General features: G+C 43.3%; 1 protein-coding gene across 2 annotated transcripts in view; it reads right to left on the bottom strand.

The window, feature by feature from the left end:
• Positions 1-13732: 13732 nt before the first annotated feature.
• LOC147106331 (tetraspanin-8-like) overlaps positions 13733-24205 on the bottom strand; it is a 32220-nt gene continuing 21747 nt past the window's right edge. Inside the window, exons 6-8 of one of the 2 annotated variants that reach the window (XM_086009334.1) lie at positions 23075-23203; positions 16841-16924; positions 13733-16753 (exon numbers count right to left, since the gene is read on the bottom strand). In XM_086009334.1, coding sequence (XP_085865460.1) covers positions 16700-16753; positions 16841-16924; positions 23075-23203 — 267 coding nt within the window. In that variant the 3' untranslated portion in view covers positions 13733-16699. The remainder of the gene's footprint in view (positions 16754-16840; positions 16925-23074; positions 23204-24205) is intronic. The other variant, XM_086009335.1, reaches the window with a different exon arrangement.

Below are 24205 nucleotides of genomic sequence, written 5' to 3'. Positions count from 1 at the left end.
CTCTGGGTCATGGAGAGGGGAATTATGGGAGGTGAGGGAGTGTTCTGTATTCCTCGGTGTGAGATGCTATTATTTTGTTGGGCAATTTTAGCACTAGGATTCTGATGCACAATTGCTGTTGGTAAGTAGTTTTTTGAACATTTGGCCTCCTCTTTTTTTTATATAAGACACATACCACCTAAAATATGGCTTATATCTTAGCGGTATACTTCAGTTACAAGGGGAAAGTGTCACACTCAGTGACAAAGATCAAATGAGGCATTTCCTGCTTTTAAGCTATTTATTTTGCATCATTACATCTTATGTTCATTAAGTAACTTATTACTGGTGGCACATTATGCAAAAGGCTCAAAATAGCATTCTAAATGCTTAGATGTTAATTATAGACTACTGCTATCCCGTTACCAGCCAACTGCCTTAACAGCTACAGTCTAGTCACAGCAATATATTTTTATGAATTTAAATTTAAACCGATCTGCCCAGAGAGAAAACCAATTTGTTACGGGTCTTATCACGGAGTGTGACACTTTCCCCTTGTAACTGAAATAAACCACTAAGATATACACTATATTTTAGGTGGTATGTGTCTTATATAAAAAAGGAGGCCAAATGTTCAAAAAACTGTGTACAGTTCTGGTCACCACATTACAGGAAAGATGTGATCGCACTGGAAAGGGTACAGAGGAGATTTACGAGGGTGTTGCCAGGACTGGGGAATTTTAGCTATGAGGAAAGATTGGAGAGGCTGGGGTTGTTCTCTTTGGAACAGAGGGGGCTGAGGGGAGATTTAATTGAGGTGTATAAAATTATGAGGGGCCTAGATAGAGTTGATAGGAAGGACCTATTTCCCTTAGCAGAAAGATTAATAACCAGGGGGCATAGATTTAAAGTAATTGGTAGAAGGATTAGAGGGGAGTTGAGGAGAAATGTTTTCACCCAGAGGGTGATGGTATCTGGAACTCACTGCCTGAAAGGGTGGTAGAGGCAGAAAACCCTCATCACATTTAAACAGCACTTGGATATGCACTTGAAGTGCCGTAACCTACAGGGCTACGGACCAAGAGCTGGAAAGTGGGATTAGGCTGGATGGCTCTTTTTCGGCCGGCACAGACACAATGGGCCGAATGACCTCCTTCTGTGCTGTAAATTTCTATGTATCTATGATTATTTCTACACCAGCCCTTTACAGCATATGGGGAAATGGGAGCGTTTGATGCTGCGATGGTGACTGTCCTCCGTGTTGACTTAGGCAGTACTAAACACAGCCAGCTGCTTCCTTGTGTTAATTAATAATTCTTCATTATACATGGACAGAAATATTCCTTAAAATGAGCCCTCTCAACTAATTATATATCAGCAGAATTATCTATCAATTGACACAGGTGTGCAGGATAAAACCTGCAGCTAACTCTTTAATTCCTGGATTCTTTTCCAATTTAAAAACTGCTCTGCTTACATCTGTGTGAAGGATATAATTTAGCAACAGCGCAAAGATCCTAGATCAAAAGGAAAAATGCGCTACAGATTACTATTGAACTAGTGAGACAGAAGTATTTTATAGGAGCGGAGTTCTGTCAAAGAAATCCAAATCCATACTAGGACTCCAGTCCTTTACTGCATCTTAATGAATGTGTGATGAGTGCAGGGTCTGACTTGTATCTAGAGCAGTACCAGTAGTTCCTGGAGATTATTTCGAGGTGTAGAAGCTCCAGAATTCATTGCATTTAAACTACAGACTTAATGGCCGACAGACACAGATATTCAGAGAATCCCTGAATTTTATTCTCTGCTGAGATTTATCATTGTTCACAAATAAAGGAACGACTTAAAATGTCAGCTGCCCAGTACTCGGTAAAATAATGGGACTGAAAGATGACAAGTCCCCTGGACCAGATGGCCTGCATCCCAGGGTCTTAAAAGAAGTGGCTGCAGAGATAGTGGATGCATTGGTTGCAATATACCAAAATTCCCTTGTTAGATCCGTGTGTTAATGGAGACACGGAATGCAGGAGTTGATTTAACAAGTGTTTACTGAACAAAGTCTGGAGGTGAACTAACTACACAAGACGCTACACAGGCTTATATACCCGAGTGGTCACTACTGGTACTACAGTATACAGGGGCTTCAAAAACATAGTTCCTCTTAAAGGTACATACATTACAATTCCTCCCCTTTTAGATAAATAGTACATAACATTTTAAGTAATCATTAAATAACATTTTTACAAGAACAATAATATACACATTTGCTGAAGTTAATCAATTACAAATTCAGTCTCTCTGGAGGCTTCCTGACTCGGTCCGGATAACGCCTCAGTGGTGTAGTAGGTTCTTTTGGCAAGGTCGATTCGGCTTCAATGCCAATGTCGGGTTCATCTGGTTCCAGTATCACCGGATCGGAGGTAGATACTATGGGTATCTCTGCTTCATCACTAGGCGTATAGAGTTGTGGTGTAGGTTGTCCTTTTTCGGATGACTCTATGATCTGGTCAGCATGGCGCCTTATTATGCTTTCTCCAATGTCCACGGTATACATCAGCTGTCCTAGTCGTGTGCAAATAGTTCCAGGCTGCCATTTCTCGGGACGGTAGTCCCGGGCCAAAACTGGTTGACCTACCTGGAAGGTTCTAGTTGGCCTTTCATTCATGCTTTGAAATTGCCAGTTCTCTACGTCCCTTCTGACGTTTGGCTTGACCAAATCCAGCCGGCATCTTAGGCTTCTATTGAAAAACATCATGGCGGGGGTTTGGTTTGTAACCACGTGTTGCATTCCTGTACGCAAACAAGAAGTTATCTACCTTATGTTGTAGATTTATGTCTTCATTACTCATGGCCTTTATGGCCTTCTTGAAGGTCTGGACAAACCTTTCAGCCAATCCATTGGTGGCGGGATGGTATGGGGTGGACGTGTAGTGCTTAACCCCATTGTTTTTTTTAAGAACTTCCTGAATTCTTCGGATACAAATTGCGGTCCATTATCAGAACAGATCTGTTCAGACAGCCCATTCCTGGTGAATATGGTCCTTAATACTGTGATGGTTTTTTCCGTGGTGGTGGAGGACATCTTTATTACCTCCGGCCACTTGGAGTGTGCATCCACCGCGATTAAGAACATTGAGTCCATAAATGGACCAGCAAAGTCGATATGTACCCTTTGCCATGGAGATGAGGGCCACTCCCATGGATGTAGAGGGGCTTGTGGTGGGGCGTTTTGGACCTTCTGGCATCCTAGACAGCTCTTGGTCATTTCTTCGATGTCTCCATCGATACCTGGCCACCACACAAACGCTCTGGCTAAGTTCTTCATTTTCACTCCACCCAGATGCCCCTCGTGAAGCTCCTTTAGCACTCTATCCTTGAGTTTGGGTCGAATCACCACTCTGGATCCACACATCAAGGTTCCTCGGCACACTGGCAGCTGTTCTCTTCTTTGCGAGAATGCTGGCAACAGTGGTTCGCCATGTGCTGGCCATCCCTTCACCGTTAAATCATAGACTCGTGAGAGAGTCGGGTCATTTCGCGTTTCCTTTTCAATGGTAGAATGTGTCACCGGTAGACATTCCACTATGGTCGAGTGGAACATCTCCACTGGGTCCACTGTAGGCGCCTCTTCCACCGTTGGCAACGGTAGGCGCGATAACCCGTCAGCATTCCCATGCTGTTTTGTTCCTTTGTATTCTATGTCATATTGGTGTGCCCCTAGGAAAAGGGACCACCTCTGTAGCCTTTGCGCTGTCATAATGGGAACGCCCTTTTTAGGGTTGAATATGGAGACGAGGGGTTGATGGTCAGTCAACAAAGGTAAATTTTTGTCCGTGTAGGTAATGGTTGAATTTCTTCACCCCCCCCACACCAGGCTGAGTGCCTCCCTGTCGATCTGGGCATAGTTACGCTCAGCTGAGTTCAATGAGCGTGACGCAAAAGCTATCGGCCGCTCCGAGCCATCAGGGAATCTATGCGATAATACCGCTCCCATGCCGTAAGGGGATGCATCACACGCCAGTCTGATTGGCAGTGATGGGTTGTAATGAGCCAACACTTCCCTGGACGTGATCAAGCCTTTGCATTTATGGAAGGCACGTTTACAGTCTTCGCTCCATTTCCAAACTACTCCCGTTTGTAGCAGTGCGTTAAGAGGGTGCAGAACCGTTGACAAGTTTGGTAAAAATTTGATAGTAATTTACTAATCCCAGGAACGACCTTAATTGTGAGACATTTTCAGGTGCTGGGGCCTTTACGGCCGCTTCAATTTTTTCAGGTGACTTATGCAACCCTTCTTCGTTAGTGACATGGCCACAATATGATATTTGTTGCTGGAAAAATTCGCACTTGGGGCGATTTGCTCGTAGGCCCTGTTCGCTCAGCCTCGTGAGCACCTGCTCCAAGTTGGCAAGGTGCTCGTTGTCATTTTCTCCTGTTACAAGGATGTCGTCTAGGTAGCATTGAGTCCCCGGAATCCCTTGCAGGACTTGCTCCATAGCTCTTTGCCAGATAGCCGGAGCTGATGCCACTCCGAAAACCAGTCGATTGTACTGGTACAGGCCTTTGTGTGTGTTTATCGTGAGATACTTTTTAAGAGGCCTCCTCAACCTCCATCTGTAGATATGCCTGTGCTAAGTCAATTTTGGTGAAACGTTTCCCTCCGGATAGTGAGGCGAAAATATCTTCTATCCTCGGAAGAGGATACTGTACCGTGTGAAGAACCAGGTTTACAGTCACCTTGAAGTCCCCACAGATGCGAACTTTTCTCTGTTCTTCAGATTTATCATTATTCAACGTTTTCTTCATGACCGGGACAATGGGTGTTGCCCACTCGCTCCAATCTACCTTGGATAACACGCCTGCTTTTTCCAAATTCTCCAGCTCTGCCTCGACGGCTGGACGAATTGCGTATGGCACCGGCCTTGCCTTAAAAAACTTGGGAATTGCCGCATCTTCCACTTTTATTGAGGCGGTGGCGCCTTTCAGGGTTCCTAGTTCCTGTTGAAACACTTCTTTGGCGTTAGCCAAGATTTCTTTTAATCGTCCAGGTATGACGTCATCATCGTTTTTTTTCTTACTGGTCACCGTCAGTGCCTGAATGGAGTGCCAGTCTAAACGTATCTTTCCGATCCATTCACGTCCCAACAACGGTGGACCACCGTCTTGCAGAACGTATAAATACAACTTCTGTATTTCCTTGCCGTTGTATACAACAGGCACCCTTATTTTCTCTCTGGGGTATACTTTCTGCCCCGTATATGTCTTCAAGATAATGGATGTGTCTTTCAAAGGTATATGCGGAAATAGCCGCTCGTACTCCCGTCAACTCATGACGGTCAGAGCTGATCCTGTATCTAGCTCCATTTTGACTGGGGACCCCGCTATCGTGAGGGTAACCCAAATGGTCTGGTAATCTTCTTTGGCAATTACATTATGTAATTTGAGACAGCTTAGTCTCTTGTTTCCGGAGTCGCTATCGCTCTTCTGGTCTTCGGAGCTACTGTCCGTCATCATTTGTACCTTTCTGTACTTTTCCTTATTGACCTTTTTACTGTCAGCGGATTTCTTTCCAGATCTGCATACACGTGCAATGTGTCCCATCTTTCCGCATTGCCTGCATGCTTTGTCCTTGAACCAGCAGTCCTTCTGGTCATGGGTGGATCTGCCGCAGCGATAACATCTCTCAAAACCCCGTGTCATTTCATGGGTGCCGAAGACCTGTGGCTTTTGCTGTATCTCTGCAGCTCCTCTTGCTGCTGCTTCGTATGATACAGCCACACTGAAAGCCTTGTCCAGTGTCAAATCTTTCTCAGAAAGTAGTCTTTTGTGTTCCTTCGCTTAGGAGACCGCAGACGAATTTGTCTCGTAGAGAATCTGCCAGTCCTGCCCCGAATTGGCAGTGCTTTGACAGCTTCCGTAATTCAGTGAGGTAATCAGCGTTACTTTCATTCTTGTGCTGATTCCTCCTGAAGAATTTGAATCGTTCCGCTATCAGCAGCGGTGTTGGGTTTAAGTGCTCCTGTAAGGTATCAACAATCTCCTTAAAATTCTTGTCCATCGGTTTGGCTGGAGTGATCAAGTTTCGTAACAGCCCGTATGTCCTTGCGCCCATCAGATTTAGAAGTACCGATGCCTTTTTATCATCCGCTACTTCATTCGCCTTGCAATATACCTCCACTCTTTCCACATGTGGTCCAATCTTCTATATCACTATCGAAAGCAGTAATATTGCCAGTCTTCGGCATCTTGAAAATCTGAAATGGCGCTTCCCGCACTTTTCCTCCGTCCCCAATGGATCAAAATGGCGCCTCCCGCGCTTTTCTTTCTTCCCCGCCGAGTTAAGATCGCGCCTCCTGCGCTTTCCCGCCGCTGCTGCCAACGCTGTTCCCTGCGGTTCCCGTTGCGACCTGCAGCTTTTCACGGTATTTCTATTTTTTTTAATATATCGCTTCAATAGTTTCTCCGTTACTTGGAGAACCGTTCCCGTCGTGGAGCGGACCCTCTGGGACTTTCCCCTCCCTCTGCTCGGTCCGAACGCCGACCTGCTTTGCAGCACCGGCCGTGCCCTGAGTGCTCCACCCTCTCTCTCTCTTTGCTTCTGCTTCCCGACTCGCTTCCCGGCCCCATTGCAGAGCCACCCGATCGAGCTCTAGCCCGCCGCAGCCCAGGAAGGATCAGTGCACTACCTGCCACCAGCCCATTTAGCTGGTGAAACCACAGTTTTTTTTGTTTTTTTTTTTCCTTCTTGCTTCTGGCTTAGACCTTCGTCTGAGGAATCGATCCCCTTGAGGTGCTGCCGAATTGCAGGTAAGTTCGTTTCTAACTCGTCGCCACTGTTAGATCCGTGTGTTAATGGAGACACGGAATGCAGGAGTTGATTTAACAAGTGTTTACTGAACAAAGTCTGGAGGTGAACTAACTACACAAGACGCTACACAGGCTTATATACCCGAGTGGTCACCTACTGGTACTACAGTATACAGGGGCTTCAAAAACATAGTTCCACTTAAAGGTACATACACTACATCCCTGGATTCTGGAGAGGTCCCAGCGGATTGGAAAACCGCTAATGTAACACCCCTATTTAAGAAAGGAGACAGAAAACAGGAAACTATAGACCAGTTAGCCTAACCTCTGTCATTGGGAAAATGCTGGAGTCCTTCATTAAGGAAGCAGTAGCAGGGCCTCTAGAAAAACTTACTGTAGTCAAACAGAGTCAGCATGGTTTTAGGAAAGGAAAATCATGTTTATCAAATTTGCTGGAGTTCTTTGAGGATGTAACAAGCGGGGTGGATAAGGGTGAGCTAGTGGATGTGGTTTATTTGGATTTCCAGAAGGCATTCGATAAGGTGCCACATAAAAGGTTACTGCATAAGATAAGAGCTCACGGAGTTGGGTGTAATATATTAGCATGGATAGAGAATTGGCTAACTAATAGAAAGCAGAGAGTCGGGATAAATGGGTTATTTTCTGGTTGGCAAACGGTAAGTAGTGGGGTGCCACAAGGATCAGTGCTGGGGCCCCAACTATTTACAATCTACATTAATGACTTGGATGAAGGAATCGAGTGTCATGCAGCCAAGTTTGCAGATGATACAAAGATGGGTGGAAAAGCAAGTTGTGCAGAGGACTCAAAGAACCTGCAAAGGGATATAGACAGGCTAGGTGAGTGGGCAAACATTTGGCAGATGGAGTATAATGTGGGAAAGTGCGAGGTTATCCACTTTGGCAGGAAAAATAAAAAAGCAAACTATTACTTAAATGGAGAGAGATTACAAAATGCTACAGTTCAGAGGGACCTGGGGGTCCTTGTGCATGAAACACAAAGTTAGCATGCAGGTACAGTAATTAATCAAAAAGGCAAATGGAATGTTGGCCTTTATTTAAAGGGGGTTGGAGTATAAAAACAGGGAAGTCCTGCTACAACTGTACAAGGTATTGGTGAAACCACACCTTGAGTACTGCGTACAGTTTTGGTCTCCTTATTTAAGGGAGGATATACTTGCATTGGAGGCAGTTCAGAGACGATTCACTAGGTTAATCCCAGAGATGAGGGGGTTGACTTATGAGGAAAGGTTGAGCAGGCTGGGCCTATCCTCATTGGAATTTAGAAGAATGAGAGGTGATCTTATTGTTTAAACATATAAGATGCTGAGGGGGCTCGACAGGGTAGATGCAGAGAGGATGTTTCCCCTCATGGGGAAATCTAGAACTCGGGGGCACAGTCTCAGAATAAAGGATCGTCATTTTAGAACTGAGATGAGGAGGAACTTCTCTCAGAGAGTCGTAAATCTGTGGAATTCTCTGCCCCAGAGCGCTGTGGAGGCTGGGTCATTAAATACATTTAAGGTGGAGATAAACAAATTTTTGCAAGATAAGGGAGTGAAGCGTTATGGGGAGCAGGCTGGGAAGTGGCTTTGAGCCCAAGATCAACCATGATCTTATTGAATGGCGGAGCAGGCTCGAGGGGCCAAGTGGCCTATTCCTGCTCCTATTTCTTATGTTCAGTCAGGTACGTCAATTAAAGTAGTGTGAGAATGAACATACCATTGCTTTTGGAGTTTTATTTTGTATGCAAGCAAATCAGAAAGTACATAAACATCCCAACAGAAGAGGCAGGTTAGCAGGAGTTTGAGTACCATGGTCCCAAAATGTCATGGGGGGGGTCGAAAATTTGGAAAGGGATCAGGTTAAGTTTGGCATCCACCCCTTTTTTCTTGTGCCTGCCCCCCTTCTGTTTTGATGTTAGAAGAGGTGGAACTGGCAGGGTACTAATGTCTACTAGAAATCCCACCAGTTCCACCACCTCCATCTCGCAGGCTAACATGAAGCAATCCAGTGGAAGTGGGCCCCATAATGGCGTTTTCCTAAGCAATCATTCCCAGAGTGCTTGATTCCTGATGGAAAGCAGCAGTCTCAGCAGGTTTTTGGTTCAGATTGCTTGGGGGGGGGGGGGAGGGGTCAATAGCCTGCCCCCTCTTGGAGTAACAAGGCACCACTTTGACACAAGGTCCACGGGGTAGACAGCAAGGAAGCACCATAAGTGACAATAGGACCTTTCCCTTTTATGCTAATAACCCTGTCCCAGAATTTGGGACAAGGCCAACACCAAGCCACACTGACAGCCAGAAGTCCTGAAATTTTGCACCCTTTATTTTCTTTTAAACAAATTTCAGCTCCTAGTTCTTAAATCACTTATTCTCAAATATTGATGTGAATATGCTGTTTAAAATATTATTTTGAAATTAATCTGCCCTCATTAAGAAATTGGCTGCTGTGGGAATCAGCAACATTGAGCGGTTTATAACTTACAATCCAAAAACTAAGAACCTAGCTCCTATAAAGTTGGCTTTTATAATACATGGTCCAGTAGAGCACTGGATAGCATTCAATTCTCAACTAGTACACCTGAATTTGAATCCTAATCTCAACTAAACAAACATTCACACTCAAAGGAGTACTGATTGTAACCATGGCAATGTTCACAATAAAACAAGATCAACACAGCTGAGGGAGGCAACTTAGCCCATCTCTGTGCTGATCACTCGGTGTGAAGAAGTTCTTTCTGATTGCTGTCCTAATTCACCTGTTTTAATCAATGCCCCTTGTTTTAGTATCCTGGTAATAGCTTGAAGTAATTCTCCAGGTTTACTTGATCAATGCCATTTAATATCTTGTATATTCCTTTAAGGTCCCCATCAGTTACCTCCTTTCAAAGCTAATAAGCCCCAGTTTCTCTAGTCTTTCCTCATAACTGAATCCTTTCATCCATAATCACCTTATGGATCTTCTTTGCACTGCCTCATTGACTTGAACGTTTCCCTTCTATCAAGGTACACAAAACTGCACATAATACTCAAGGTTCAGCCTTCCAGCAATACAGTTTTAGCATTAAATCTTCTTTCACATTCTGTTCACCTTTTTTTGCTGCTCTCCAATCGCACTATCCCAATCAGTTTCAAAAGTGTGAATTACATTTGATTAATTTAATGCCATTAAATGCATTCAGTTATGCAATAAATGTCCATTACAATGAGTAAATTAGATTAATAGAAACAATTGTGCATTATTATTCTAATCTTTATCAATCTCCTTTGGCATTTCATATAGAAAAAAACATCAGCTTTGAATCAGAGATGCAAGCAAACATAGTGGCCAATTCTCCAGCCATTTCAACAGAATGCAGCATCTAATGATGAACTAACTGAATCACCGTCTTTGGTTTGCTGCTCCATATCCTTAGCAGTGATGAGTAACAGATGGTTTGCATGCCCGCTCATATATTCAATCACTTATAGGAAAGAAGCTATGGCTTATCTCAGGAGTAATTGCTTTAAATGCAGAAAAATTACTCACGACAACTAATTGAGCTTTTACCCTCTTTAAACTGATGGGGTTGGGTACTGGGTAGTCTCTGTACACATTTGTGCAATGTAGCTGCCCATACACAGTCATCCTTCAGTCAGGTCAACAAATGAGTTACTGCTGAAAGTGGAAGCCAGCATCACACTCCGTCTAAGATTGAAAATCAAAAGGCTCAAGGACTTCTGACATAGATTAAATTTATCACTGACTTTACCAATATTTATATGGATCACTTCATCCACAATGGAGATTTACTGGAGAGTAAAACGCTTTGTATAGCAAGGGTCTTTCTTTCCAGGTTCCAAATAAGTGCGTACGGGTTGGATAATGAACTATTTGATTTTCAGAAAATTTAAGCCAATCGCTGCACAACTGATATGATTGCCTGGTGTACTAAATCAACAACCCAAGGAGAGTGGTCAGTTGGGTTATTCCTAGAGGTACTGATTGTAAATATCAAATCGAAGGACAATGTTTATTGATTGAGTGGTGTTGGTTTAAATCATAAATATCCAGGTTTTGCCTCTTAGGCACTAATGCTGGCAAAATGAAGTACAGCTCCCAGTGGCACCATTGCTTAGAATGATAGAAATTATAGCACAGGAGGAGGTCATTTAGCCCACTGCATCTGTGCCAATGCCAGTTCTTCAACTTTAATACCATCTTCATTTATTTGCTCCCATCTCTTTATAGTCTTTATTTTCAAATGTTTGTCCAATTCCTTTTAAATATTATTGTTTCTGCCTCAATAGCCACTTGTGATATAGAACTCCATATTCTAATTACTCAAATAAATTTCTTCTAACTTTCCCCTTCATTTTGTTTTTAAGTGTTAATATTTCAAGAACAAAAATTACTTTGTGATATAAAAATGTAGATGGCCCAAGATGGTGGAATTTAAAAAGGGCTCTAGGGGAATCAAGGGAAAGAAAGACCGACTTACATTGACATAGCGCCTTTCATGACCACCAGATGTCCCAAAGCGCTTTACGCCAATGAAGTACTTTTGGAGTGTAGTCACGGCTGTAATTTAGGAAACATGGCAGCCAATTTGCCCACAACAAGCTCCTACAAGCAGCAATGTGATAATGACCAGATAATCTGTTTTTGTTACGTTGATTGAAGGATAAATATTGGCCAGGACACCGGGGATAACTTCCCTTCAAAATAGTGCGAGGGGATCTTTTACATCCCACCTTAGCGAGCAGATGGGACCTCGGTTTAATGCCTCATCCAAAAGACAGCACCTCTGACAATGCAGCCCTCCCTCAGCACTGCACTGGTGTGTCAGACTTGAACCCACAACCTTCTGAGGCAAGAGTGCTACCCACTGAGCCACAGCTGACACTGAGATATGGAGATAGGGCGGGAAAGTGGAGTTGAGGTCGAAGATCAGCCATGATCTTATTGAATGGCAGAGCAGGCTCCAGGGGCTGTATGACCTACACCTGCTCCTATTTCTTATGCTCTTAAAATGGAGGTGGCAACATAACATGAGCATCGCAAGCATGAGTAAGTTACATCAGCTGTAGCACAGTGGTTTATTATCCATATAACACTGGCTCCCCAATGTGTAATCTATTTATACAACCAGTTCAGCCATATGTCAGCCAAAAATTAATTAACAAAAAGTGAAAAAAACTGGAAAAGATTTTTTTGGTAATTCATATGAAAACAAACAGAATGGGTGGGTTGTTTATGACAAATTAAACTATTGCTCTTTACCAGTTTGAAATAAATGATCCAACAATGACTCAGTGGAAGTATGAACCGGAGTATAAAGTGGTTACTCACTAACATGTTGTAAAACTGCTCCTAGTATCGGTAGCCAACTGTGGGTCACAAACCTGGCAATATTTCAAAAGGCTGGCGAAAAGGCAAATATTTGCCCGCTGTGCAGTTAGGCGTTCCTACATCTTATCTATCACTATGGTAATAAATGGAAGTCATTGTACCAGGCACTACTGTTCAAATTGTGAAACATTAGAAAGAAACGCTGCCTTGTACAGCAAAAGTGTATGGAGGCGACAGGTCACTTATTTGACTTGGAAAGGGAACACACGGGTGTTGCAGAGGTAAGCTGTAACACTATTCACATTACTTTCAGCATGGTTGCCGAACAGCTGAGCAAACGCAAGGTAAATAAATCTCAGGGGCCAGATAATATGCTTTCATTCATGAAATTGTGAACGTGTTCTTTATACTTGCTTGTACAATGTTGCCACAAATAGCATATGAAAATCTTTCCAAATGTCCAATAAGAAGTTACTTGTCATAATTCAAAGTTCAATAAGGTATTAAGTCGCCGCAGTAACAAGTTCGACAGGTGCAGTGATCACATCTCCCACCACCAATTTTGTAAACAATCCAGAGGCTGATAGAAAAGGATCCATCAGATTTGGCACAAGTCTAATGATGTTCTTGAAGTCCTTGGAGACATGCATACTTTACACATGTATACTTTCCAACATGTTTATTTTCAAATGGAAACCTTTGGAAAATGGGCACACTGAAAGGCAGTCACATCTGAAGTTTGGCTAACATCTGACGTGTTAAATGACTGTGCCAAGTAATATTGATACTCGCCAGCAAATGGACAGCATCATGGCCTCACCCACTCAAACGCTTTGAACAGTACTGATGAATCACCTATTGTGTTTAAACTCACAAATGGCAAAAATCTATAGGGGCAGGGGAGCATCCTGCTATAAATGCCAGGATACGCCCGACTAGGACTTCCGCTGTTGGCCCTGGCAGAATCTGAATGGCTGGTGCCACTAGAGGCACATCTGGGGTTCCCATCTGCCAAAGAGGCTACAAATTGTGCCAGGAAAGTAGGACAGTTGGGGGGGGGGGGGGGGGTGGGGGGGGTGGAAGGAGGAAAAAAAAAAGAGGACATGTTGGTTGCCCCCCAACTGCCAAAAAGAATGTTGACCTGCTCTAGCAGCCCCCTTTGCAAAGGGGTTACATTTAAATTTTAAACGAAAAATTAAAACTATTTCGTTGACAGTCCAGACCAAGGTCCCGGCCTGGACCCCCCACATAGACCAATCGGCAACCTGGTAATGCCTGGTCTCACTGGCGTACCACCACCAGTGATACGCTGAGGTCTCTCACACTGGCCTTGTTAGGAGTGGACAAAAGCTTGGCTCCTTCCAAGTCACAAGGAATCATTGATGCAAGGCCGGGTCCCAGCCTCTTCAGGTCTTGGCCTAATTTCTGGCCCTTTCAGCACAGTCTCACTGGATGGACTGTAGAGTTTTGGCCCCAAACTTTTTAAAAGTAATATTGGAATAAAGAGCAATTCACAGCATTACATCCCACATACAACACCCCTGCTCAATCAGAGCTATAATTGTTTTTTTTTTACAAACACAACAGAATATAGTTGTTTTAACTTTAATTCCAGTGATTATAAACCCATGTAAAAATTACACATTCACAGTACACTAACACCTGTGGAATAAAATTGTCTTGAAGATCTCTTGTAATTAAACAGCCTTATCCAAGTTAGATCTGTAGACTGTATCTATTTGTTTGCATTCCCACTAGAGTTTCAACCCAACCCAACAATGGCTAGACATTCTAGTTGTTGGATTTTATTATCCTCAAAACAATCATTTTAAATTATGGCTCACTTACCATCACATCACAACGCATACTTCGGCAGCTGCCATAGAAAGACCATGAAAGCTTAGAACAACTTTTCCTTGCTGCCCAGTCTTAAAAGGATTACAAAGCGCTACAGTGTAGTTATCTTTCCGAAAGTATCCAGGTTAATCAAAACATGGTAGTCTCCATTTAAAGTGTGTCCAATAAAATGTTAAAACCATGAGCAGACTCCCAACAGTGCAAACTCAACTGTGACGGATTGTGGTTTATGATGCGCATCAAATGGGGGTGGTTTTCCAGTCAGAAAGATAAAAAAAACTAATGGTTCAGACACCAGCTACACTCTCTGGCGACCCTATATACTGAATTTATTCCTGACAACACAATGTAAATACAAATCTTGTTCTTAATACAGTTTTACAAGAAATTCTGCTGTTGTAACAAATTAAATTTACTCACATTTAAGGGTGGAGTTGAAACAGTTATAAATTTTCCAGATTTGTCTTTATAGTTTTCTTTGTTAGATTACCATAGCTAGCATGCTGATGCATCCATCCTCCTTCATGGCTGAACAATTATGGGACAACTTTTGCTCACCCCACTCTGCTAGACAGGAGCAGTGCATCGGAGGGGTGTTGCTCCTGGCCAAGTCCAGGTAGCTCCCGTCACAGGTCATTAATATGGCCTGGGAGCATCCATAGTGCAGTTTCTTCCTTGTAGAACAGGCAGTAGGGGGACAAAATGAAAGAACAGTTGCAGACCTCCCAAGTCTGTAGCCACATATTGGGCCTCCAAGATCAGGGCCTCAAACATCTTGGCGGGTGCAGGATTAAACTTGAAATTTTTTTTTTAATTACCCTTCTGTCTTTGGCCTGCACCCAGAATTCCTGGTGAACCCTCCAGTCAATGAGGTCGAGGGGCAGGTCAGTGATGGGTCTCACTGGATGCCCCATGGCCCAAGAAACTCACTGGGCACTCCAGGCCCAGGAAAATAAGGTGGGAGGCAGAAAAGCCCCCTCCTGTCTCAGTAACATAGCTGCAATGAAATGGATCTGCACCTACAGCAGACGAAGGCCAGGGAAACCCTGGAAATTCCAGGGCAACATAGAGGGTGAAGACCCAACAAAATGGGCCTCCACCTCTTTTGGACAACTGGCACAATCAGCCCCTATATACTTTATGAAAGAGCTATATTTTATTCTAGGGGAGGTGGTCTGTTGAGTGAACATATGTATCCACTTATCAGTGATGCTTGATGGTCAACACTTGATTTAGACCATGCTAACTGTAATGGCCCGGATTTTGTGGTCAGTGGCGAACAAACGGCGCTCAACAATCATTACACTTGCCCACAGGCTTTCTATGGGCTTTTTCACTGCAACTTGCAGTAATTAGAGAGTCAAAACAGCACGATGCCCTCTACAGGGGATCGAAGACCTGTGTGAACAGGGCTAGCAACAGTATATCTGCTCAACCTATCAGATTGAAGAGTCCTTACTGAGACACGCAGTCTAAAACAGGAAGTGAAATTAGAATATTTAATTCAATGTAAAACCATGTACAGAGAGCGAAATAAAGTGAGAGGAAGGAAGATGGGATGGAGAGAGAAAGAAATTTAAAAAATAATTTTTAATATTTTAAAAAATCTCCAACAATATCTAAAATCTAGAGGAATGAGACCACAATTTTTCAAGTAAATTTTCAGTGCCAGAGAGGTTGTTTGGCAGTAATTAAGACTTATCATGCCATTAAAAATTCACTTACACTTGAATGGAAAGGACAAGGCCTAACTTTCCCTGGAGTGTTTTGTGGGTTTCTAGTGGGCAAGTACCGCAACTTCACGCGCTTCCATGTATTTGAATGCCGAGTTTCTCGGCGAGATACCGGTAGAGCGAAGCCCATGGCGGAGCAGTGCCACTCGGGCCAGCAACTTCCCGATTTCCGCGTTTAACTGCGCCTGTGTGGTCGCCGGAAGTTGCTGCCCGATTTACTCCTCAATAACAGTTAAGTGCTGATAGATAGCCTCACCATTATTCTTACTGCAAAATCCGGGCCAATATTAATTCAGCTCTGTACACGGATGAACTGAAGCACAGCTTGGTTCTCTGGGGATGAAATTGTTCTGTGCCAGTAACGCGAAGCACGCTCGGGTGAATTGGCAACCCCTTTCACACCCCACCCGATTTTCTTTTCCATGTAAAACAGGCTGCCCAAATTGCTATGAGCCTCTTTCACGCTACTGACGCAGACCAATTTCACCCCCAGTTTCTCCGTGCGACAGGCCCCATCTTTTGATCAATTATTTTATAACCAGCTCATGGCCTCTCTGACAAATCTTTACTGGACTCAGGACAACTTCATTGCAGTGAGAGAATTCAACATTGCTAAGAAAACTGGGCACACCACCACTTTATATCAAGACCATTGTGACTGAAGGGCTGAAAATTCTATTCTGTTCACATTGGTCAGTAGGTATCTAAGTTTGTCAAAGTGAACAACCCAACTTTAAACTGTAACAACACTTTACAAAACAACTGGATTTATCTGCACATGCACTTGCAGTAAACCAGCAGGATACAATCGGAGTAACTCTACGTACAATAACAGACCTACATCCTAGATTTGAATCAAATTAGAATTTCAAGACTACAATTTAAGCACAAGAATAATTTTCATGCCAAAGCTGCTCCATTAAGCATCTCTAATGAACCAATGCACTGACTGAAGAAAACCTTCCTCTTCACTTGTTCTTGATTTGGCAGTAGAGGGTCATGGAGAAGGCCAATCCAAAAAGCTAAGAGAAAACACAGTGGAATTAATAACAGAAAATGATATACATGTACCTAATTCAAATGGCAAAGAATTCGCAAAGCTGTTATACCTCAATCACTGCCAGCCCAAAGGCAATCCCAATTATTATAAGGAAGCTTGCCTGCAAAACGTCAGTCATTGCAGTGACACATGACTAGAGGGAGAAAAAAATTAAAATGTTGTTAAACACTGTCCACCAATGAATTAAATCAGGTAATGGTAACATTATGGATTAGCACATTAGATATAGCGATAGAATCTCTAAAAGGGTTCCCCGATCTCCCGCAGTTTCTAAGGCGCTTCCGCAGATCTTCCACTGAAGTTACGACGGACAATCGGGAGAACCCCTGTGGATAATTCCAGCTGATAATCTTGAATCAAACATCAGTTATGACAGAAGCATGTCAGAGCACCGCTGGGTCATGTTGCTGGGAAAAATATAACAAAAGGAGACAGCTTCTCCTTTAAGAGATCATGGCGCTGTGGTATAAAAGAGGTTCCTCATGTGATGACTTCTCATTCTCAGTCAGCTCCACCTACGGTTTGGTTTTTTTTCCCCCCAGCTTCGGTCAAAATGTTCTACATGCACTCACCAGTTACGTTTGATGCCTTAAAAAGAAATATGTGTTTTTCCTACTAGCAGTGCAGTTTCTAAGTTTTTTTTTAAGTTAATTTTTCCATATCCTTGAAATCTAAGGCTACGAGCACTGCCTCAAGTCCCCCTAGGCATTTTCTTCAGCAATTGGGCATGTTTAAAATGCCACACAGCCAATTCATAATGTAAAATAATAACAGAAAATGCTGGAAAAACTCAGCAGGCCAGGCAACATCCGTGGAGAGAAATTAGAGCGACGTTTTGGGTCTAACCCTTTTTCAAACTGGAAAGGAAATAAAATAGATCGAAGGCAGGGCTGCGATAGGACAAAAGAAGTAAAAGAGACATTAAGAGGTATTCAAAACCAGACGAGATGGTAATAGGACAGTGAGATAAAAGATGGCAAGATTAGGTGTGACGTGTACTGGCAGGATGGGAGACAGCTGCCGTGTGGGAGAGAAAAAAAAAGGGGGGGGGAAGGGAAGATCCAAAACAAAGGGGTGGAAAAAAAATAAGTAAAAATGTAATAGGGGCCGAGGTTATGACCTGAAGTTGTTGAACTCAATATTGAGTCCGGAAGGCTGCAAAGTGCCTAATCGGAAGATGAGTTGCTGTTCCTCGAGTTTATGTTGAGCTGCCGTGGAACAATGCAAGAGGTCAAGGATGGTGAGGTCCAAGTGGGAATGGAGCGGTGAATTAAAATGACAGGCAACTGGAAGCTCGGGGTCACCCTTACGGACTGAACGGAGGTGTTCCGCAAAGCGGTCGCCCAATCTGCATTTGGTCTCCACAATGTAGAGGAGACCGCATCGTGAGCAGCGAATACAGTATACTAGATTGCAAGAAGTACAAGTAAATCGCTGTTTCACCTGGAAGAGGTGTTTGGGGCCCTGAACAGTGGGAAGGGGGGAGGTATAGGGGCAGGTGTTACATCTCCTGCGCTTGCACAGGAAGGTGCCAGGTGAAGGGGAAGGGTTGTTGGGGGTGATAGAGGAGTGGACTAGGGTATCTCGGAGGGAGCGGTCCCTACGGAATGCTGAAAGGGGAGGGGAAGATGCATTTGGTGGTGGGATCACTTTGGAGGTAGCAGAAATGGCGGAGGTTGATCTGTTGGATGTGGAGGCTGGTGGGGTGAAAGATGAGGACAAGGGGAACCCTATCATGGTTCCGGGAGGGAGGGGCAGGGGTGAGGGCAGAAGTGCGGGAGATAGAACGGACACGGTCGAGGGCCGTGTCAACCACGGTAGAGGGGAATCCTCGGTTGCAGAAAAAGGAAGACATGTCGGAAGCACTGGCGTGGAAGGTGGCATCGTCGGAGCAGATACGGCGGAGACGGAGAAACTGGGAGAATGGAATAGAATCCTTACAGGAGGTGGGGTGGGAGGAAGTGTAGTCCAGGTAGCTGTGGGAGTCAGTGGGCTTGTAGTGAATATTGGTTGATAACCTATCCCCAGAGATGGAGATGGAGAAGTCGAGGAAGGGAAGGTAAGAGTCAGAGATGGACCATGTGAAGGTGAGGGAAGGGTGGAAATTGGAGGCAAAGTGAATGAAATTGTCTAGTTCGGGGCAAGAGCAGGAAACGGCACCGATACAGTCATCAATGTATCAGAAAAAGAGGTGAGGGAGGGGACCTGAGTAGGACTGGAACAAAGAGTGTTCCACATATCCCACGAAAAGGCAGGCATAGCTAGGACCCATGTGGGTACCCATAGCAACACCTTTGATTTGGAGGAAATGAGTGGAGTTAAAGGAGAAGTTGTTCAATGTGAGAACAAGTTCAGCCAAGTGGACTCAATATCGAGTTCAACAATTTCAGATCATAACCTCGGCCCCTATTACATTTTTACTTATATTTTTTTCCCACCCCTTTGTTTTGGATCTTCCCTTTCCCCTCCACCCCCTTTCCTTTTTTTCTCTCTCCCACACGGCAGCTGTCTCCCATCCTGCCAGTACACTTCACACCTAATCTTGCCGTCTTTTGTCTCCACTGTCCTATTACCATCTCGTCTGGTTTTGAATACCTCTTAATGTCTCTTTTACTTCTTTTGTTCTATCACAGCCCTGCCTTCGATCTATTTTATTTCCTTTCCAGTTTGAAAAAGGGTTTTGACCCGAAACGTCAACTCTAATTTCTCTCCACGGATGTTGCCTGGCCTGCTGAGTTTTTCCAGCATTTTCTTTTGCTATTTCGGATTTCCAGCATCTGCAGTATTTTGCTATCGTACCAATTCATAATGTAGCAGAGTTCTATATATTCTTTCAGTCTGCACTCACTGCAAACACCTCCATTACCTCCACCCTTGCTTAGCCAAGAATGTGGCATTAGCACAACGCACCGCTTCCCACAGGCTCCACTCTACTAAGAGGCTTGATTTCTTCTCAAGCATTTTTACTTACTCTGGCTTTAACATTAGCCTTGGCTCAGTGGTAGTATTCTCACCTCACAGTCAGAAGGTGATTGGTTCTTGTCCCAAAGGCTTGAGCAAATAATCTAGGCCGGCACTTCAATGCAGTACTGAGGGGGTGATGCACCCTCAGAAGTGCAGTCTCTCGAATTAAACCAAGGCCCTGTCTATCCTCTCAGTTGGATGTAAAAAGATCCCATGGCACTATTTAAAGAAGAGCAGGGAGTTCTCCTGGTGTCCTGTCCTGGCTAAAGTTTATCCCTCAACCAACATTAAAACAGATTATTTAGTCATTTGTTTCATTGCTGTTTATGGGACCTTGCTATGTGCCGTGTTTCATACATGCAGATTTTTTAAAGGCAAATCGTGCTTGACTAACTTGATTGAGTTCTTTGATGAATTAATGGAGGGGTTTGAAGAGGGTAGTACGGTTGAGGATGTGTATATGGACTTTCAAAAACCGTTCAACAAAGTACCACATAATAGATGCGTTAGCAAAATTAAAGCCCATGGGATTAAAGGGTCAGTGGCAGCATGGATACAAAATTGGCTACGGCACAGAAAGCAGAGAGTAGGTGAACAGTTGTGATTTTTCTTTAGACTGGCGCAAAGTATACAGTGGTGTTCCCCAGGGGTTAGCATTAGGACCACTGCTCTATTTGATGTATATTAATGACCTGGACTTGGGTATACAGGGCATTATTTCAAAGTTTGCAGATGATACAAAACTTGGAAATGTAGTAAACAATGAGGAGGATAGGAACAGGCTTCAGGAGGACAGACAGACTGGCAAAATGAGCAGACTCGTAGCAGATGAAAAAACAAGCATATGGGATCCTTGGCTTTATTAAAGGAGGAATCGAGTACAAAAGCAAGGAAGTTATACTAAACCTTCATAAAACACTGGTTCGGCCTCAGCTAGAGTATTGTGTTCAATTCTGGTTACCACACTTTAGGAAGGATGTCAAGGCCTTGGAGAGGGTAGAGAGAGATTTACTGGAATGGTACCAGGGATGATGGACTTCAGTTATGTGGAGAGACTGGAGAAGCTGGAGTTGTTGTCCTTAGAGCAGAGAAGGCTTGAGAGAAGATTTGATAGAGGTGTTCAAAATCAAAGATGGTTTTGATAGACTATATAAGGAGAAACTGTTTCAAGTGGCAGAGGGGTCAGGACACAGATTTAATGTGATAGACAAAAGAACCAGAGATGACACAAGGACTTTTTTTAAATTTTAAACACAACCAGTTGTTGTGATCTGGATTGCACTGCCTGAAAGGGTGGTGGGAGCAGATTCAATAGTAACTTTCAAAAGAGAATTAGATAAATACTTGAAGGGAAAAAAATACTGGGCTCTGGGGAAACAGCAGGGAAGTGAGATTAATTGGATAGCTCTACCAAAGAGCTGGCACACGCACGATGGGCCGAATGGCCTCCTTCTGTGCTGTATCATTCTATGATCCTATGATTGCAACAGTGCCTTACCTTCTCAAAGTACTTAATTGGCTGTAAAATGATTTGGGGCATCCTGAGGTAGTGAAAGGCACTATATAAATGCAAGTTTTCTCTTTTTCGGCCTCCTATTCTGAACCAATTGAAGCTTTATCAGCGTTGACTTCAAAAAAGGCAGTGCTACTTCCAGAGCTGAAGAATGCCATTTAACATTGCTGCTTTCAAAGAAATGCCACCAGCATTACTGCATTTACCAAACCCTCAGGGTTCACCACTACAGCACCAGTGAATCCCTAACTAAAACTGACCCAAGGCTGGCAACAGCATCACTCTCAGCTGTTAAATTGTCAGCCAACCTGGAGCTATTCTTAGCTTCTCCCTTGAACTGTGCATCTCAGCTCAGGCTGAAAATGTCTCTGTATCTGAGCCAGAGGGCATTCTGCACTCAGCGGGTACTGCAGGCACTGTTCTGCAATGAATCTCCTCTGGCACTGCCACCCTTACTGATGCTGGTAGTGCTAATCAAGCTAAAATTCCTAGGTTCAGTAGCCCCAGTAATTCTTTGTGGAGCCTTCCTTAAATTCTATTGTTGAGGAGCTGTGATCATTGGAGCTTTTAGATTGCTGGTCCTTATCTACTTCCTTCTGCTGTAGCACATCTGAACATGATGTGCCTCCTACTGTTTCCACATCAGGAGAAGTGAGCAGCCACTTATCCAGCCTTCATACTCTAGGGATGATATCATTCTGACAGAATCTTCAAATCTAGCCTAGGCTTTGCTCATTTACTCACACCTCTCAGGAGGCGAGAAATTTAACGCCATGACTTCCTCAATTGAGAAAATGTGCCACCTGGAACCAAAGGACATCCAAAACACAAGAGCTGCACAACACTTCACTCGCTCCACCAGGACCGTCTGTGAATTGGACCAACCGAATGCCAACTTTCTACAAGGATACCAAGGCAAGTGTCACATGAGGGGAACACAGGAATTTTGAACAACGACCTCATTGCCCTGTCCCACAGGATCATACTTCAAATGTTCCAGGACTCCAATCAAACTCGGTTCCAGAATTCAGGTGTAGAATCAACAAAGGGACACATTTTCCTCAGTTACACCCTGTGGGGAGCGGAAGTAAAATCGGACCAATTTCAGCAAGCGATTGCATTGCTGAAACCAGCATGAGGAAGCAGAAGCAATTCTTTTATTTGTTTTGGCCTTCTTCCCAGAGCCCCATGAGACCGTAAATGCTGTAGCAAGGTGCCTCAGCGCAATTCCTCCCCACTCACTAGTCAGGCGGATGCCCCAATTGTACCAGAATCAGCATGGTTACCCACTCTTTTATAATCTTGGTGACCTTGACCCCAGTTTGTTTTGTGCACAATTTCCAGCCGATGACATTAATGGGCAGATACCTGTGGGCATTGCACCAATAAGTTGCCTTCTGCATGCAAGGTGGCATGGGGCCCCAGAAATATCCACCCTTCTACTTTAGCCTACTTAAGCTTTTTCACAAAATCCAATTAACGTCATACACATTGAAAAAGATACAGTTCTAACCACCATTCTAAAGTGCAGGAATAAGATCTGTTTATATACAAATCGATAAATATTACATATTTTAATATAATGGTCAACCTTCTGATGTTACATGGCACATCATGCAGAAGTAATTATTGAAAGTTTTGCAAATGTAGTTATCGTAAATATTTTAAAAACATGAATACTTGTTTAAAATGTTATGATAAAGCTAAAGGTATGTAGAAGAAACTTCGTAACAATCCAAAATCAAACGCAAAAAATTGAAGCAAGTCTCATTTATATGCATTATTATTTTAACAAAGTTGAGGTACCTGGGCCCAAACAGATTGGCCGGATCTTGTCATCTCACATGGAGCCTGATTAGCAATGCAGTTGCAGGACACTGGAACAGAATTTTTTCCCCAGTCTTTATAGCCATTGAGCAGACCGCAACATTTGCTCTTTAGCCAGGAAAAAAAACAGGAAAAAAAGTTTTTACAAATATTAACCTACTGTTTATAGCATTTGAGAAAAGGTCAAGAATATTTTTATTTTCCTTAGCCCACCTCTGAGTTTACAGATTTGTTTTGGGTGTAATGTACATTTAAGCAAGTGAAGTGATTGCAGCGCGCATGAATGTTTAATGTGTAAATGTGTTAAACTTCCGGCTCAAATCATTAAAAATGGAATGTTTTGTCATCGGAAGTAGTTGGGGTAGAGCTTATTGCATCTTTTAAAGGATAAGTGGATAAATATTTGAAGCAGAGGATGATACAAGGCTGTGAGGAGAAAGCAGGGCAGCAAGATTAGTTATGGATTCCTGTAACAAAGACACAATGGGCCAAATGGCCTCCTTCTGTGTAGTTAACCTCCATAGTTCAATGCTATTACACTGGGATACAAGTGGGGTTCTAATTATAGGTAACATTAATTTGTTTTTTTAGTCTTAGCCTTTTTAAAAAAAATACATCACAGGCAAGTTTACTCGCCCAAATGCTGTTAAGACGCCAGAGGCTGCCAGGAAGTTTACTCAACAACATATTTTGATGCATATTGTGAACGTTTCAAAGATTGAAAAAAATATACTGACATGTTTTATCAAGAATGAACGCATGTGGTTATTACATACCAATGAGATGTTGAAGATTATGAATAGTGAGTTTGAAACAGTGACAAGGTATTAAATGTGATTTTTTTCCCCACAAAATGTACAATGCTACACTAATGCAATAGGGGATTGCTTTGCTGGGGTTGCGGCTGAGGCATTTTTGTTTGTTTAGATTAGAGGAGCTTTACTCCACATCTATTGTACCACTGCGTACCTTTTAAAAAAAAATGTATACACAGTATGCGAGTGTCGCTGGCAAGGCCAGCATTTATTGCCCATCCCCAATTGCCCTCGAGAGGGTGGTGGTGAGCTGCCATTTCAGAGGGCGGTTAAAAGTCAATATATATAGGCCAGA

The sequence above is a fragment of the Somniosus microcephalus genome, chromosome 16 (genome assembly GCF_052327205.1).
Source record: "Somniosus microcephalus isolate GS21.2 chromosome 16, FLI_Smic_1.0, whole genome shotgun sequence".
Taxonomy (NCBI): domain Eukaryota; kingdom Metazoa; phylum Chordata; class Chondrichthyes; order Squaliformes; family Somniosidae; genus Somniosus; species Somniosus microcephalus.
The sequence above is the reverse complement of the archived record's forward strand: the minus strand, read 5'-3'. Positions and strand labels throughout refer to the sequence as shown.